Source organism: Plectropomus leopardus, chromosome 22, assembly GCF_008729295.1.
Source record: "Plectropomus leopardus isolate mb chromosome 22, YSFRI_Pleo_2.0, whole genome shotgun sequence".
NCBI classification, from domain to species: domain Eukaryota; kingdom Metazoa; phylum Chordata; class Actinopteri; order Perciformes; family Serranidae; genus Plectropomus; species Plectropomus leopardus.
Window position 1 is genome coordinate 321097 of NC_056484.1, and position 17827 is coordinate 338923.

Here is a 17827-nt window from a genome sequence, read left to right on the forward strand (position 1 = left end):
AATATTGGTAGAAGGCAATGAGCAACTAGAGAAGAAATGACCCAATAATTACCAAGAAATTAGTAAATTATTATAAGAAAATAAGGAGAAAAGGAAATAAAGGAAAACGGAAATTTAAAAAAAGGAGATGAATTGGAAAGAAATGAAAAAAAGATCTTAAATAATATGATAGTTTTCAAACAATCTTCAACAACAAAAAAAAATAACAGTTATATAATCATTTATATAATAATATAATAATAAAAAAAAATTTTCTCAGGTCAATTTGAATAATTTTAGAAATTCTGCTATATGCAGAACACTTCTTTTTCTCTGTGTATTCGAGGAGAAAACGCTGTCAGGGTTTTAAGGTTTTAATACCGTGATGTCGACTGACTTTAAGCAAAATGCTGAAGGACAAAACTAACGAATCATTTTCTCAGGACGTCTTTAAAGACACTTCGAGGACAAAGTCTCAGACTGACCTTGGAGGGGTCGGGGGGCATGACGCCCTCCACAGTGAAGGGACTTCCTGGTACGGGGTTTCCGTCGTAGTTGATGTCCACGCGGTACGGCCCCTCCTCGGGGGGGATGTACTTCACCGTGTGCGCCTCGTTGGCTGAGCCCGACTCCAGCTTGCAGGGGATTGGTCGACGTGACGGTGAGGTGATCTTAACGTCCAGTTTGCCCTGACCGCCAGCGTCACGAGTGGTGACGGTGAACTCCTCGTCCTTCCCGACATCCACCTCTTTGAGTCGCACGCACACACGCACGCACGCACACACACACACACACACACACACACACACACACACACACACACACACACAGAGAGACACATTATTTTTATTATTTATTATAATTTCTGAAAAATACACTTCTACTCATTTCATCTCCTTTGAAAAAAAAAAATTTTCAGGTCATTTTCTTGTCATCTTTCCGCCCCTCCTGCAGTTTGCAGAGCATCTTATTTCAAGCTGCTCATTGCCTTTTTTTTTTTGAAAGAAACCAATATTTTTTTCAGGTTTCGGAGGTGTTCGTGCTTGTAAAAGGCGTCTGAATGCAGCACGAGGAAAGTTTTTAATGGGAACAGCGTGTGATGAACAAACAGTTACACTTGTGACCCTGAACAGAGAATCGCTGGCAGGACGTCGGCGCCGTGGACTGGACCTGAACTGGACGTCCTGTCTGATGGATGTTTTCTCATTTCCTGGTAGAAAGCTTTGGTGCAGACTCAGCCCTACTCACTGTTGTTCAGTCCCTGAACTTTGACCTTGTTGAGGTCCAGTGGGGGGGCCACGCTGATGATGAAGGGGCTCCTGGGGATGGGGTCTCCGCCGTGGCACACGGCGATGGACATGCTCCCCTGACGGAGACACAAACTGCAGTTAGCAGCAGTTCATCAGTCAGCCAACACATTGTCAACCAGAGACACTCAAGCCGCTCTGCTGAGGGGCCACTTTTACAAAAGACCAGGAGGCCAGGGGCCACTCGCAGCGGCCCCAGACATATCTGGGATTACAGATAGTTTTTAGAATTTAGGACATTTCTAAGATCTAGAATTTTAGTATATTTCTAAGATTTTAGGAAATTTCAAGGATTTTTCGGACATTTTTCAGACTTTAGGACATTTCTCAGTTCTTAGGACATTTCAAGGATTGTAGGACATTTCTAGGATTTCTAGGGCCGTAAGTATAGTGTCACTTGTTTAAACTGCAGCCTTGTCTCACCTGCTGGACGGCGGTGTAGCGGACGGTGTACGAGTAGTCGTGGTTGTCGATGATCTCGAAGTCTCTGACAGCTTCGCCTTTGGCTGCTCCGCTGAAATGAACCTCGGGTTCGGCTTTCCCGGCTCCCTTCGTGTAAATGGTGAAGTGAGTCGGTTTCCCCACCTCCACTCCTGCACACAGTCAGAGAAACTTTGAACATACAAATAAAATTATCTGCTTATGGCTGTGAGTGAAGGACGTAACATCAGCTGGACATAATGCACTGATTCAAAAGCACAATTTGCTTCATTTGTACCCTCGAAATAATTATTTCCAGAACACACACTAAAACATTCATGCAGAGAAATAAGGAGCACAAATTAAGTAACTCAGCAGTACTAATTACTGCATGTTTGTGGTTTTTGGAGTCACTCTGCAGCATGAATCAGCGGTTATGAATTTCCAGAGCACAAGCTGACAGTAACCAAAGAGCATCATTTACTTCATTTACTTCACTGGTGCTAATTAGAAACGTGTTTGGAAACGTACAGAGTTTATGAAATCTGTGTGCAAAATAAAACCATTCGATCTCTGCAGGACAGGAACGTGAATCTGGACTCACCTGTCTTGTTGAGTCCAGGTCCCTCTGCTCTGACTTTAGCTGCATCATGGGAAGGATCCACCTTTATTCTGAAGGGGCTGATGGGAATTTCCTGTTGTGACATTAAAGATAAGAGGTTTGTCTAATGATTTAGGAGAAAATGTTTCCAGAAGACTTCGTGTCCGCGCTCTCACCTGATCGGCGAATAACACCATGATGGTGTACTGCCCGGCGCCTGGAGGCATGTACTTCACCGTGAACGTGTCGTTGTCATTCTTGATGATGTCGAAGTCAATGTCGGCCTCCGCAGGGCCGACCACGCCCGGAGCACACTTGATCCCAATGCTGACGTCTCCTGCAGGTGAAAACAGGGATAATACACTTTAGTCACATCACACTCTAGGGAAAAGTGGTCAAAAAAAGCAAATATTTTAAATATTTTCAACGATTTTTTCTCTGTCTCTCTTCAATTTTACTCATTTTCAGGTAATAGTATGTCAGCTTTTCCCAGGATTTTTTGCAACTTGCCAAGTTGTTACCATTTTAGCTACATATTCAAAAGACATCAAACCATTTCGCTCAAAGGTTAAAATGCTCGTGAAAGGTGTCTGAACATAGAATGAGAAAACAGATGTTGATCCAGGTTTCATAGGGTTACAGTAATGTAACATCAGAAATAACAGGACAAAAGACGTGAGACAGGTGAGGTGTCTCACCCTGTCCGGCCTCGCTGCAGTCCACGGTGAAATACGTCGGCTCGTTGGCCTTCAGTCCCGTCTTCTCCACACCTGGACCGTAAACCTTCACGTTCTCCGGATGGCTGCCTTCTCCGATCGTCACCTGGATCACAACATACAGAGTGTGTAAAGCGTTACGAGGCAAACTGAAACGAATATGGTAAAAAAGTTTTACTATCAAACTACTTACTACATTATACTAAATCCATCATATAAATCGTTGTTTGTTTTTTTTACTTTTGATTTCATTCTTTTTAAAATCTTGTGCACTCATTTTGATGTATCTGTGAATTTCTCATTTATTCTCATTTATGAAGCAGAATCATTCTGCATCCCTTTCTACAATCCTTCATCACAAAGCTAAGTCTGTGGCATACCTCAAGGCTCTATCCTCAGTCAACTATAATTTGTCCTTGCATACCACCTCTTGGCCAAATAAACCACACTTTTTGCAACTGTGTGTATATAAATGAAATGGTATCCTTGAAACAATAAGATTTTGCACACTTTAAAGATGAGTTTTGCTGAAAATATTAGTTGTGAATAAGATTGGTTCTCTTTTCTGTTTTTCTTTTTGTTTAACTTAAAATGTTACATTTTCTCACAGATTTAAAAGCAAAACTGTAAATGTTTTCACCTCAGTGGTTTGATGCAGATGGATCTTTAGTTTAATAACCTAAATTAATTGTAAATTAATTAATTTATATAACACATTACCCAAAAAGCAAGCTATTATGTGATGTGATGATTTAGGCTTCAGTGTGTTTGCTCAATGAAGCTTCAACATGTGGAGCTGGGGATCGAACCAGCGACACTGTGATCAGTGTGACTGTTGTTTACCCTGAAGGGGCTGTTGGGAACGTTGACCTCTCCCCAGGTGATGATGATGGTGTGTTTGATGGGTTTAGTGGGAATGTAAACACAGAAGAAGGTGCTGTCTCCATTATCAGTGATCTGGATGTCGATAGGGAAACCCTCCGCATCCTGAAAACACAAACACACACTTCACTCATCTGCAATCAACACATGATCAAAGCAAAAAGTATCATTTAATGTTTGTCACCTGAGCGTAGAGCTTCAGCTCTCCTCGGCCGGCTCCATGGGTGTCGATGGTAAAGTCAGCGGGTTTGTTGACGATGCAGCCGAGCGGCTCCAGACCCGGCCCGTAACACTTCACCTGAGCGGAATAATCAATATTTAACACGATGTGTTTTAACGATGAAATGTGTGAAACAGCTTTCACATCAGCGAGGTTCTGCTCTCACGTTCTCTGGGAAGACGTCGTTGGCAGCGGGCAGGATGTGAGCCATGAAGGGACTGTCCTTAATGTCCTCGTCATCACAGATCACGTGCACGGCATAGTCGCCCGGTTCGGTCGGCCAGTATCGAACGTCACATGACCCGTCGCCTTTATCGTCACACTCGATCTTCGCCTGAGACGGACCCTCAATGGAGAAACCTGCACACAGTCAGAGGTAAATACTTCAAACATCATCAACCATAAAACTTCAAACAAAAGCCTCGTCCCAGTTAGACGACTAGACCTTTTTAGCAGCCCGGTGTGAGGACACATTTTGTCAAATAAAGACCCGTCTCAATTAGAGGCTCGCTCTGGTTACCGTGCACTTCACTGCGTCGCTGTGACGTACCCAGTGTTCCCACCTCTGTGCCGATGGCCTCCACCACAAAGTCAGCGCTCTTCCCAACCATCCCGGTCTCCAGACCTGGACCCCAGGCCCGCACCTTCTGAGGCCCCGCCTCCTCACTCACCTGGACCTCAAATGGACTGAAAACACACAGACACACACACACACACAGACACAGACACAGACACAGACACACACACACACACAGACACACACACACACACACACACACACACAGACACAGACACAGACACACACACACACACACACACACACACACACACACACGAAGCCTGAAGACACTCTCTTGAGCCAAAATATTATATATAAATTTAAAGCCGGAATTGTTTTAAGTGATAATTTATTGCCAACATTTGTTTTTAAAAAATGTTATTGTATTTTTAAATTCTAACATGTCTTTAAAATGTATCATATATTTGCTTATATTTTTTCTGTCAATAAATTAAAATATAAATATATAAATTATTACAATTATAAATATAGTTTTCTGGACATTTCTCCATTTTTTGCATAATGTTAATAATCTTCTTCTCTTTTTTAAAACTAATTTTTATGTAATTTTCTTGTCTACTTTTACCAATTTTCTTGCAATTTGTGGGACATTTCTTGCTAAGTTGCTTGCTGCCTTTCCCCTCGTGTTTTAGGAAGAAATCAAACAGTTTGCTCTGGTTTCAAACACCTCTCAGCTTGTGAGAGGCGTTTGAACGCAGAACAAGAAAACTGATGTCAATCCATGTTTCAAACATGTTCCTGTGCTCTTGAGTAAAACCACGGAGTTCCTCCTGGGTCTATATCCGGGTCCCCAGAAATTCTCCGTAACATGGAACCAGTGACGAATGACTGAATTTGTTTTTTTTTCTCAGTTGTCTGTGACGACATCGGCGTGAACACAGGAGAATAATAAGATCAGCTGACTGTCTCACCTGCGTGGGATGCTGTGTCCTCCCCAGGTGCTGCTAACGATGTATTTTCCCGTCATGATGGGGTAATAATTACACTCAAATATCCCGTTTTCCATCTCAAGAACCTTCACCGGCTCCTCCAGGCCCTCTGTGGTCAAAATAAACCCATCAGTGCTGCTAAACGTGTTCAGTAAAGGTGCATTTCAAACTAATTCATCAGTTTTTGTTCAAGTTGTCTCACTTGGTCCTTGACGGTGACTTTGAGCTCTCCGCTGCCAGCGCCTTTGGTGTAAACCTTAAAATCAGCCACCTCTTTCACCCTCAGACCCTTCGGCTGCAGGCCTCTGCCCGACGCCCGGCAGGCGTTTGGGTTACACGCTGTCGAGACCAATCAGAGGGAGACACGGGACACTGGTTAGACTGGGAGATGATGTCAAAATTACCACAAAAACATTCACACAAAACACACACTCCAGTTTGTCTGCTCCTGAGACTGAACCCTGAGTGATTAGCAAGAAATTACAAGAAACTGATGTTGATTCGGGTGTGAGAGGCTTAAATTAATTCACGTAAACTTCTTGTTTGTGCTTCCAAGTAATTAACTTGGACTTCTCTTGACATTTTTACACATATATTAACAAACGGGTTTTAAATTAACAATTGACTTTTTTTTTTTGGTATCTTTGGTTTCAAAGACAAAGTGAACTATTAATCTAATAGTTAGAGCTAGTTCTGCAGATTTGCACATATTCATTTCCAGGGAAAACCCAGAGGGATAAATAAGCAAACAGCTGAATGAATAAAGTGTTTATGTGAAGTTTTAGAGTCGGGGCTGTCGGGAGGCCTCCAGGCTATGAACACATGAAAATAAAAAACACTGAAGTGTCTGTTCTGCGGGACAGAACATTAAAAACATGTCCAAACTCTGAGTCAGTGAAGACTGGAGTTTAACGGATGCTTAATAAAATAACACTGAACTCAACTGTGAACCTCTAACATCTGTCACTGATTCTAAAATCCAAAACTGAATCCCAAACCTTACAGTAAAAAAAACCAAACATCACAAAATGCCCAAGTCTAAAACTAAAAATAGTTTTAACCAAGAATAAACACACACACACACACACACACACACACACACACACACAGTGGATCAGTGTTAGTCAGCTGATCAGAGAAGCAGTTTGCAGTTTGGCTGAATAGAAAAAAGCAGCAAAGATGAAAGAGTTTTTCTCAGCCTGCGTGACTTCGCACTGATTCTCAGCTTTAAATGTTTCACCTGCAAATAATAACACAAATAATGTTGTTTGTTCTTTTAAAGTATTCATACATGCAAGATTGTTTTCCACCTGTTTTTTTGGAAGTTGGAAGCGAAAGAGGAGGGTTAGTGGTTGTGAGGAGGAGAGGTGAAGCAGAAGATAATATTGAAGAGGTGATAAAGGACTATGGGTGAGGGAAAAAATCAACACATTAATCCTTTAAAGCTTGGGCATTAAAAAAACAGGTAGAAGGTGATGAGAAACTTAAGAAGAAATCACCTTTAATCTAGAAAAGAAATATTTTAAAAAAATGTAAAAAAAAAAACAAAAACAAAAAAAAACAACAATAAGAAAACTGGGAAATGACTAAAAAGATCTTAATCTATATAAAATAAAAAAATAAAATAAATAGTTATAATAATAATTAATATCGTGATGTGGACATTTTTCTCCAGCTGAAATAATTGTTGGACCTCAAAAACAGAGTTATGAACAGACCTCATGACAGAAACTATACATGAACAAATGTTCTCCTGTTTTTGCTCGTATCCAGGATTGTTCTTATTTTGTTAGTACACACGGATTTTTGGGATTCACCAATGTTTATCTTATTTTTGCTTTTCTACGAGCCATCCAGAACAGTGACAGAGATCAGAGAAAAACATCTCGCTTTCAGAGACCACAAACTGTCGTCCAACACAAAGAAAAATAAGTTTTATATTTAAAGAACATTTACGAGTACAAGTACATTTATTCAAGTACTGTATTGAAGTACATATCAAAGGTTAATTTTACATTACTCTCATGCCAGAGTGTAATCTCTAGAAAACGCAACCCCTGCTGTCGCCGTGGAAACTGGAAATGATACTGTGACAACATTGAGGTCAACATTCACGCAGGCAGCTGGTCTTCTTCCACAGTGTGTCTAGGGCTGAGCGATATGGAAAAAAGTCTTATCACGATATTTTTTTTCATATCAGTTGATATCGATATTTATCACGATATACATCAAATCACTATTTCTGTCGAGTTTAAAGGTTCCTTTGACTCCTCAGTGAGATATGAAGATATCATCAGGTTCATTTGGGTTTGTCAGACATTGAACATGACAAATATACTGTAGAACAGCATCACCAGCTGGAGGACCTATTCTACGAAAATTCAAAGAGGTCCAGTTACTAAAATTTCCTCCCAGCAAAGGTCCGAGCCTCATACCTAAAATCAACATCACCATTAACTGAACATTTTACTTTGATTACGATTATTAATGATTATCATTATGCTTTGAGGAGAACTGCGCTCTGTTTGTCTGTCTCACTGCGCTGCTGTCGGACCATCAGCTGTTTAATCCGCCATGATGAAATGCTGTGGCTGTCAAACACTCGGCTGTTTGACAGTCAAAGTCCTTCACTGCGTTTGGTTCTCTGCGGCGCTATTCTTTTTTTCATTGGCTGTTGGTGTTGTCTGTCAGGACACGGCTGGAATGAGTTCTATTGACATTCTATCAACTACGTCTCACATTTCAATCGAGGAAAAGATATGATATCGTTATGGTTTTATCGCCCAGCCATTACAAAGTTACAGCGTCACCTACTGGCCTGGCATGTAAACTGCAGCGTTCTTATATGAGCGCAGATTTTTTTTTAAAAGAAAGTAAAGACTTTTCTGTTTTTTTAGCTTCATCTAATTTGAGCGGGGGGTTTTACAGAGCTAGAGGGAGGAATTAAAATCTGAGTCCGCCTGATGGTTCATCCAGAGACGATTCACTGCACGCATTCACTGTAGAAGAAGAAGAAGAAGAAGAAGAAGAAGAAGAAGAAGAAGAAGAAGAAGCGTTTGCAGCTCATGCTGTGAGGCCGGCCGACCCGGTTGGGGGTCAGAGGCGGGATGGTTTTGAGTTGAGGTGGAAGGAAACCAGGCGAGCGCAGGCAGCCTCCAGTCACACCCCGCCCCCCCAGACTGTACTAACTTGGTCGGCGGGGTTTGGGCGGTGTCGGAGGGGGGGCTCTCCGGGTCTTGTCTGAGGGAGGGGTGCGAGCAGACTGAGGCAAAATCTGCACCGGAGACCCCAGAGGACGGACGCTCTGTGGAACTGAAGGAGGGACAACAGACATGATACAAGACAGGCACCGAGGGGACAGACACGTCCACAGAGACCGCCAGTCCACCAGACCAGTAAGACACCAGACCAGGAGACAGCAAGACCAGCAGGATCAGCAGACCAGGACGCCAGACCAGCGGGCAGTCAGGTTCTGCAAGTCTCAAAATCTGAAGTCACCAACATTTTAGTCAAGTAAGAATTAAAGTCACAAGCTTAGAAAATAAAGAAAATAAAGTCCCAGCTCAAGACTGCATGTCCTAACTCAAGTCCTGCATCAAAGTCACGAGTCATGACATGACAGTACTGTTTTATTTTATTTTGACACTATTTTACTTAATTTTATTATAGCAGTGCTTCATTTAACTTTATTGTAACAGCACTTTATTAAACTTTATTATGATGATACTTTGTTTAACTTTATGCTAACAATTCTTTATTTAACTTTATTGTAACAGTACTTTATTAACTTTATTATAACAGTAGTTTGTTATATTTTATTAAAACAGTGCTTTAGTTTATTTTACTGTAACAGTATCTTAATTAATTTATCAAAATAGTACTGTATTTAACTTTATGATAACAATTCTTTAACTATATTATAACAGTACTTTATTTAACTTTATTATTATTAAATATCATTAACAGTACCTTATTTAGTTTTTTAGTCTACAGAGTCTACAGTTTAAGGAGATTTCAAAATACTGAGATGTATGTAGTTTATTGTGACATAGCCTAAAAATACTGTAATATTATTTAAAGGCCATGTTGTCCAGCTAAGTCCCAAATCAAAACTGTCCTCAAGTCAAGTCTAAAGATTAAAAAGTTCTGCGTCACAAACAAAAAGGGTTCAGGATCAAGTCTCAAGTCGACTGCCGAGTCCCAAGTCAAGTCCAGGTCCTATCAGACACTGTCCACACTGAAGACAGACAGGGCTAACGTGCCGTCCATGTCCTGTCCCCGTCTGTCCAACAGTCCAGCTCCCGGCTGGAGAGGACCGAACACCACAGCCCAAAACCATGAGAGCGCTCAGCTTCAGCCAGTAAAACCAGCAAGCATCGACTGTCCCATCAGACCTGGACCCAGACTGAACTGGTCTGGTTCAGCCGTCAGTCTGGACGTCAGATTTCAGTGTGACACTCTGATCAGAGACATGCATCAGATTCACCTCAGGGACCAGGTTCAAGTTAAAACCATTTCAGCTGTAAACAACAACAGACAGACGGAGGACGGAGGGACGCCTACCCTCTGAGATGTGCACAGTGAAAGGGCTTCTGGGAATCTGCTGCCCGGCGAAGGTCACGTAGACGGTGTGAGGTCCCTCCAGGACGGGGACATAGGTGCAGCGGAAAATACTGTCCCCTTTGTTCTCCAGCACAATCTCCACTGTGTCTCTGCGACCGTTTGAATCCACAATGATGACGCCCACGTCCCCAGCACCCGCCCCTGGAGGACACACAGAGGGACAGATGGACTTTAGACACTGACAGAAGAATGTGACGCTCACTAAAAATTAGACTGAACTGCTGAGAGTCAAAACTCAGGAGGAGCATCCACAGTAAACATGAAATGATTTTACATCTCTGATCAGAAAAAGAAGACACAAAGAAAGGTTTGAACAATCAAGAGGAAAATATTTTGTCCTTTAATATCTATGAACTTAAACCTGAATAACCTGCAAGTGTAGTTTTGGTTCGGGCTGCGCAATTAATCCAAAATTATTTAAAAAAAACGTCATTCGGAGCGTCTGTCCGTTTTTGGTTTTTTTAAATTCTGTTAATCGTTTCCCACCGGGGCTGCCGACGCTCAGACATGTGACGTTAGTTTCAGCCTTTTGCTCTCACGCTTGGTCTCACGCTCTCAGGACACCGAGGAAAATCTCACGCCAAAACACAGCGACAGCAGAAGTGTTGAACGATTACGCGATGCAGTGAAGGACTTTGACAGCAGAACAGCTGAGTGTTTGACAGCCACAGCATTTCATCATGGCGGATCAAACAGCTGATGGTCCGACAGCAGCGCAGTGAGACAGACAAACAGAGCGCAGCTTCTCCTCACAGCACCAAAGTGTCTGAAACAGACACATCTGCAGAGGTGAAAGTGACTTCTTTAGACTCTACAGACGACTCTGTGTTAGTTTCAGCTTTAATCAGACTTTGGATTAATTATTTAGAAACAGCAGGACGCATCGCTCCGTGTCTCATCCGGCCGCTCGCGCTGAGCTCTCATTATTATTACCAGGGGCAGATGTAATGTTTTGGGGGCCCGGGGCCACAAGCACATGAGCTTATTTTCAGCCTTTCTCTAACTGGGAATGTTGGCAGGCTGTTGGCAGCTATAGGAGAAGTAAATTTACCTGACATTTGTTTAAGATGTAGCTTTTAATTCTTATATAATGCTGGAAAGTTTAATTAATAATAATTCATCAAATGTTTACTACAGTGCATCACATCATAGTCAAATGAAACTGTAAATGTCTCCTTTTTTATTTCTTAGAAAACAACATCAAATAATTCAACGATATATTGACCGCCAAGTGAACTATAAGGGCAAAACATACTACTACTACTAATAAAAATAATAATAATAACTGTTCATTAATAATAATCGGGGTAAAATGGTCAGTTAATGGTGATGCTGATATGAGCTCATATGGTCCAGCTCTGGGGTGTTGGTGTGAATTTAGGGTGCTTACCTGCGGTGTAAATGTCGAAGTACGTGGGCTTGTTGGCCACGTTTCCTGTGGGCTGCAGCCCCGGCCCGCGGGCCTGAACTCTGGTCGGGTCGCCCATCGCCTTCGAGACGTTGACCGTGAAGGGACTTCTGTCGATGTCCTGACCCGCAAACAGCACCTTCACCTGCAGGGGGAGACACACTCGGAGCTGTCAGGGGGGCCGTTGTGTCATTAATAAAATCCCGAACAAACATTTTGGGGTCGACTGAATCAATCTAACAGGTCAAATGGCTGATTGAGCTTTCACAGGATGGAAAGGTTCAAGAAGATTTGGGACAAGAGGAGCTCCACAGAGGGGGACAGTGTTCGCTCTGAAACTCACCGTGAACACAGAGTCCGTGTTATCCAGACAAAACCACCATCAGACATTTTGAGTTCACATTAACAGAAGAATCAACACACTGACCCCTCAGCTGTGACTGTAGACTAAAATGTTGTTATAAAAAATCCCAACTATCATTAGAAAAGTAGCAAGTAGCAAAAAAAGTCTTTAAATTGCTGTGAAAATTGTCACATAGAAACGGGGTCCTGAGCCAGAAGTATGAGGTCAGGAACGTCTGCTCTGACCAGTAAAACACTGATTTTGTTAATCCCGAATTTACACCATATTTTAACCACATACATCACACACCTACGCTGAAACATTTTGTATTTTCACAACAATAAAAATGATCAATATAAATGATTTGGAGCTGATTCTGATCGCTTAAAAATCAAATAAAAATATGAACCGAGTCAAACTCACATAACAGGCTCTGATCAGATTCTTGGACCCTAAAAACAGAGAAAATCTGTCCTGGGACACCAGATGGACTGGACGTCTGAGGATCCGTTTCCACGGTAACCGTTCTTGCATGAAACTTTTGCTGCGGTGGCACTTTGGCCAAGTTTGTGTTTGTGAAAACACAAACTTTTGAAGGTGTAATCTTTGGAAAACGCCACTCCCTTTGTTGCCGTGGAAACTGGCGATGATCCTATGAGAACGGTGGCGTTACTTCACGCAGGATCGTGGTCTTCTTCTATGGTGTGTCATTACAAAGTTTTTGTGGATCCGTGTGCACGAGGATCGTTCTCATAATATTTTCATCTGAAAGTTGATTTTTTCTTTAAATGCAAAGGGAAGACTTTTCTGTTTTAGTCGGGCCGATCTGGTCTAAACGTGCCGAAGCAGGAACTCGAAGCTTCTTTTTTTGCAGTTCTGTTTGTGCTTCAGTCAGCGGCTCAGTCAGTGAGCAAAGTGACGGAAAACTGTCAGCCATTTCCATAATCGCTGAACGGTTTCTATCATTTATCAAGCAGAAATGTTTGCAGCTTCCAGCTTCTTAAATGCAAACATTTTTCGTGTCTGAGAGTGAATTAAAGAAGTAACCTGGAGACGACACTTCGGGCTCTGGAAATCGTGGCGAGCGTTTTTCACCGTTTTTTGACCTTTTATAGAATAAACGATGAACCCATAAATAATGACAACAATCAGCAGATGAATCGATAATAAAAGGGTTGTCAGCCGCGTCCTCCACAGGGTCTCTTACTTTGTGCAGGCCCTCCACTTTGGGCAGGTAGACCACCGAGTAGCTCCTGTTCTTGTCGTTGTTCGGGATCACTCGAGCCTGACGGACACACACACACACACACACACACACACACACACACACAAACTCTCAGCCTGATTTCACACTGCTGTCTTTGATCAAATATAAAATCTGACACTGTGTGTGTGTGTGTGTGTGTGTCTCACCTCCTCTGTGTGTCCCTCTGGATCCTCCACGTAAACCAGAACCTCTCCCAGTCCGGCCTCCACTGTCTCCACCAGGAACTCTGCTGGTTTCAGGACCATGTTCCCCCGAGGCTCCAGACCTGAACGACACACAAAAGTTCACCTGACGACGATCTGCACAGAAGCAGGCGTCTCAGACCACGATGACGCCATGGCTCAATAAACGACTCAAAGTCTTTCAGCTCTCAGTGAAACATTCGTGTTACTGAAACAGTGACAGAAAAAACGCAAAATGTTCTGAAATTTCTAAATGAAAAGAAAGAAAAATGCAAATTTGTTACAATTTTGCAGAAAAGTCACTGAACTTTAATTTTTCAGGACTAAATATTCACTCAAAACAGTCAAGTCAAGTCAACAAGTCAAGTCAAGATCAAGTCTTGATTTAAAGCGATGAGTTTTTGGGAGGATATTGGCGCTATGTTTTTAGTCCCACCTGGTCCGTAGGCTTTGGCCCTCTTGGGGTGCAGCGTCTTGGCCCTCAGAGGGGCCCCGGGCTTCAGTTTGGATTTTGGGAACTGAGACAGGTACGTCATCACCGAGTGCTCGTCCACGTTTGGATCCACGATCTCCTCTGGAGCGATCACCTGCAGAGGAACCGCAGGCATCAATACGCCTCCATCACTCCTCAAAAAACTGGTTTCAACAGTGAAATTCTTCCAAAAGCGCATCAAACGTTTGTTTGAATGTTGTTTGAATGTTGGAATAAAGAAAACAATGAGGCAGAGAGCGAACACATGCTGAGCAGCTGCTCCTTTAACCACTTCTGCTCTTCATTAGCAGAGAGACTTTTAGAAGTCAAAGCATCAGTTACTTTGTGTCACTCCCTAAAAATAATAAAAATACTCTTAGAGTATTTTTAATATAATATAATTTGATATGATATGATATGATATGATGTGTTATGATATATTATATTGTAGTATAACATAATTTAATATAATAATTAAGAGTTCAAAATTATGTTATAGATGTTTTTTTTTCCAGGTCATTTTGCTTTTTTTTTTTTTACTTGTATTTTATTTTTGCATACTGTCTTGGCTTTTAAATAATATATATATATATATATATATATGATGTATTTATTTATTACTGATTTTGTGGCATTTTGTGGATCATTTTCTCTTCAGTTGCTTGTCGTTCTCTTCCCATGTTTTTGTAAAGAAATCAAGCACAAAAAAAACACAGTTCTCCCGTTTTGAGACTTTGCTGTTGATGTTTATAAAGAACCTGGTGTTCCCTGCTGTTTTCTATAACTGCTGTCCACATTTGTGTGAGTGTTTTTTTGTCGTCGTCGTTTTTAAATAAAGTTTGAGTCAGAGGTAAAAAGTCACCTGGGGCACGCCGAGCCAGTCGTCGGCCTGCTGCATGGCCTCTCTGGCGTTCTCCACCGGCTGACTGGGATCCACGTTTCCCAGTCTGGACACAGACCTGAAGGCACCGCAGAGAAAACACAAAAACGGTTTTATTTTGGACACGGACGCAGCTGAAGGTGTCCTGGCTGCTCGCTGGGACGTACCGGGGGCGCAGTTGTCCACAGCGCTCCCAGCGCCTTGCCGTCCCTCCAGTCTCGGTGGAAGTTGGTGATGGGGAGCTGCGGGACCTTGTTCTGGATCCAGCCCAGCAGACGCTGTTTGGGGGTCAGCTTCTTGGCGTCCTCGTCGTCCTCGTCCTCCCACATGGGCATGGAGATGGAGTAGTGCAGGATGAGAGTCCAGATCAGACCCAGGATCAGCTTCAGGTTCCCGTCCACGATGGCCTTAGAGTCTGAGACACGCAGAAGACAAAGACAGGGGACATGAGGACAGACGTGGTGAGTCATCCTTGACTAAAGAGAGGCGGATTTTTACTGATTTTTAAACCCTCTGAAACAAAAATGTAAACCTTTGAACTCTCATTGTATTTTTTTCTTTTGAAAACATGAAGAAAAAAGGTCAGGTCTCAGGTTTTTTATTTCCTTTGTCTTTATCCTTTCTTTTCTTTGGTACATTTTTAGGTATATTTCTTGTACATCAGTTTTTTCTTTGTATTTATTTACGATTTTTCGGCATTTTTTAAAGCATGTTTCTTGTACTTTTTACAATATCTTTTGGTCAGTTTTGGTCTCTTCATTCTTGCCTTCTTGTTTTGTAAGAACTGCAGCTGAAGTGCTCAGATTTTAAAGGGTTAAAGCACTGACGATGATGATGACGATGACGATGATGATGAGGATGAGGATGATGAGGATGTTTGTTGTGATTTGAACAGAAAGCTGTCGAAAAAAAAGATTTCACAAAGTGTCTGTTTTTGGTTTATTAACCGTTGAAACATTATTTTCTCGGTGTTTTGCGATCAGCTGATGTGACCCAGTTTCCCACTCTGATCCCACAGCTTCAGCTCTGCTCGCCAAAATAAGAGTTCAGCTCTGTTCGCCAAAATAAGAGTTCACGTCCGCTGGTTGTTTATCTGAGAGCCGTCAGGGGACCGTTTTTAACGCGAAACTCTCACCCATCGACACAGCGAGCAGATCTGCTGCAGCATGATGTCATCCAGCCCCCGGCTGAGGAATGAGGTCAGTTTAAATAGGAAACACATGCACACACACACACACACACACACACACACACACACACACACACACACACACACACACACACACACACATCCAGGAATCTGAGGGGGAACTCTGAGCTGTTCCTGAACTGCAAACCAACTTTCTTTTAGTCTGTTTTATACATTAACACACACACACACACACACACACACACACACACACACACACACACACACACTCTCTCATAAGTCACAGTCCTGCTTCGCCTCTTTAACCGGACAGAGTTCATCATGTTTTCATCGTCTCTAAACAGACCAATCAGAGCCTCGTGTTAAACACTTTTACACGGTTAATGTTTCTGACGGATCGACCAATCAGGCGACAGAGTCAGGCAGTCGCCGATTAATCATCAGTGATTTTTTTGTCTGATTTTGAGATTTCACAATACCATGTCAACAAAAAAAGATTCACAAAATCCTTCCAATTTGAGACCATTGAAGGCCTTATTTTTAGATTGATAATTCAATGCCTTTTAAGACTTTTTAAGGATTTTCAAGGTGACTACATTTCTGAGAGAACTTCCTCTTTATCGCGTCTCATCTGCTTTGCTCGAGTCTTAAGGTTCGACCTTCGCTTGACGTTTGAGAGTTTTAAACTCCTTGATTTGAAGCGATGCTTCGGATCTTTCCGCCGTCACATTTTCCCGCTCCGAGCTCGGCCGCCTGTTTTTCTGACAGGAAGTCCAGAGTCCAGAGATTAGACCGGCCCGACGCCCTCAGAGGAAGTGCGGCGTTGGAGCGACGCTGTAATCTTTCCCCAGGAAACAGGAGCTGCTGCGATCGGCCGAATCCGACACGTTTACTCAAACTTTCTGTTTGGACAGAAAACTGGGGATGTTTGTATCAGACTCGCGCAGGCCGCCGCTGTTTTTACTGTCCGTCTGTTTCCTTTAGTGTCGCATCAGCTGAAAATTCAAAAATGGATCCCCTCGTTTCTACAGTAGCCCAGAATGGACAAACCAAACTTTTTTCAGGTAATTTACACATTTTTCTAACTTCTCTCTGCTGTTGTTATCTCAAAAACATTTATGTATTTATTATTAGTAATATTAATATTTTTTATCTATTTAATTTTGTTTTAACACTGTTTTTTAGTTTTTTCTAGTTTTTTTTTTTTCCTCCTCTCTGCTGTTTTTATCCCAAGAAATAATTGTAATTTTTAGAAGAAATAATAATGTTTTTATCTATTTATTTGTGTTTTATTGTAACACTTTTTACAGGTAATTTACTGTTTTTTTCCCTTTTTTCTAACTTTTTTGAGGATCTCAGACATCAGTGTGAAGATCAGCTGATTTTCTTACATTTTATAAAACTGTACAAACTGCTGCTGTCATGGGACTTCTTGTCCCCGCAGAGACGCCGTCCTCTGACAGAAAGTCGGTCTCGGCAACAACAGCAACACGTCCGCTCGTTAGACTCTCACCGGTCGCCAACGGTTACCAAACAAACAGTGCAGAAACAACGGAGGCCCGATGGCCACGCCCCCCGACCCCCCCGAGGGTGTCGGAGAAACTGTGTAATGTGACATTTAGAAAGAAAGTCTTTATGAGGCTGCAGAGAGGAAGTGATGGAGGAGAGAGGAAGAGAGAGCAGGGATGACGACGGAGGGAAAGAATTAAAGAAGTTTAACCCTTTAAGGCCCGCTTTAATATCACACGCACTCGTATCGCTCTAACGATACTATACATTCATATTATTTTCTACTTTCATTTTTCTAATCAGCTTCAGTGCTGATCATAAATATCAAATATTCACTAATTTCACATGTTAAAAGCTTT

At 42.1% G+C, this 17827-nt stretch overlaps 1 protein-coding gene across 1 annotated transcript in view; it reads right to left on the reverse strand.

Moving 5' to 3' along the window:
* Window positions 1-17827, reverse strand: part of LOC121961110 (filamin-C-like) — a 52700-nt gene that overhangs the window by 23088 nt on the left and 11785 nt on the right. Inside the window, 22 exon segments of the mRNA XM_042510975.1 lie at window positions 465-727; window positions 1228-1345; window positions 1710-1879; window positions 2311-2401; window positions 2484-2644; window positions 3006-3129; window positions 3867-4010; window positions 4090-4203; window positions 4292-4485; window positions 4676-4812; window positions 5617-5741; window positions 5837-5973; window positions 8824-8946; window positions 10198-10398; window positions 11648-11810; window positions 13216-13293; window positions 13422-13540; window positions 13894-14044; window positions 14792-14862; window positions 14865-14888; window positions 14977-14997; window positions 15000-15224. Of these exon segments, the coding sequence (XP_042366909.1) occupies window positions 465-727; window positions 1228-1345; window positions 1710-1879; window positions 2311-2401; window positions 2484-2644; window positions 3006-3129; window positions 3867-4010; window positions 4090-4203; window positions 4292-4485; window positions 4676-4812; window positions 5617-5741; window positions 5837-5973; window positions 8824-8946; window positions 10198-10398; window positions 11648-11810; window positions 13216-13293; window positions 13422-13540; window positions 13894-14044; window positions 14792-14862; window positions 14865-14888; window positions 14977-14997; window positions 15000-15224 (2954 nt within the window).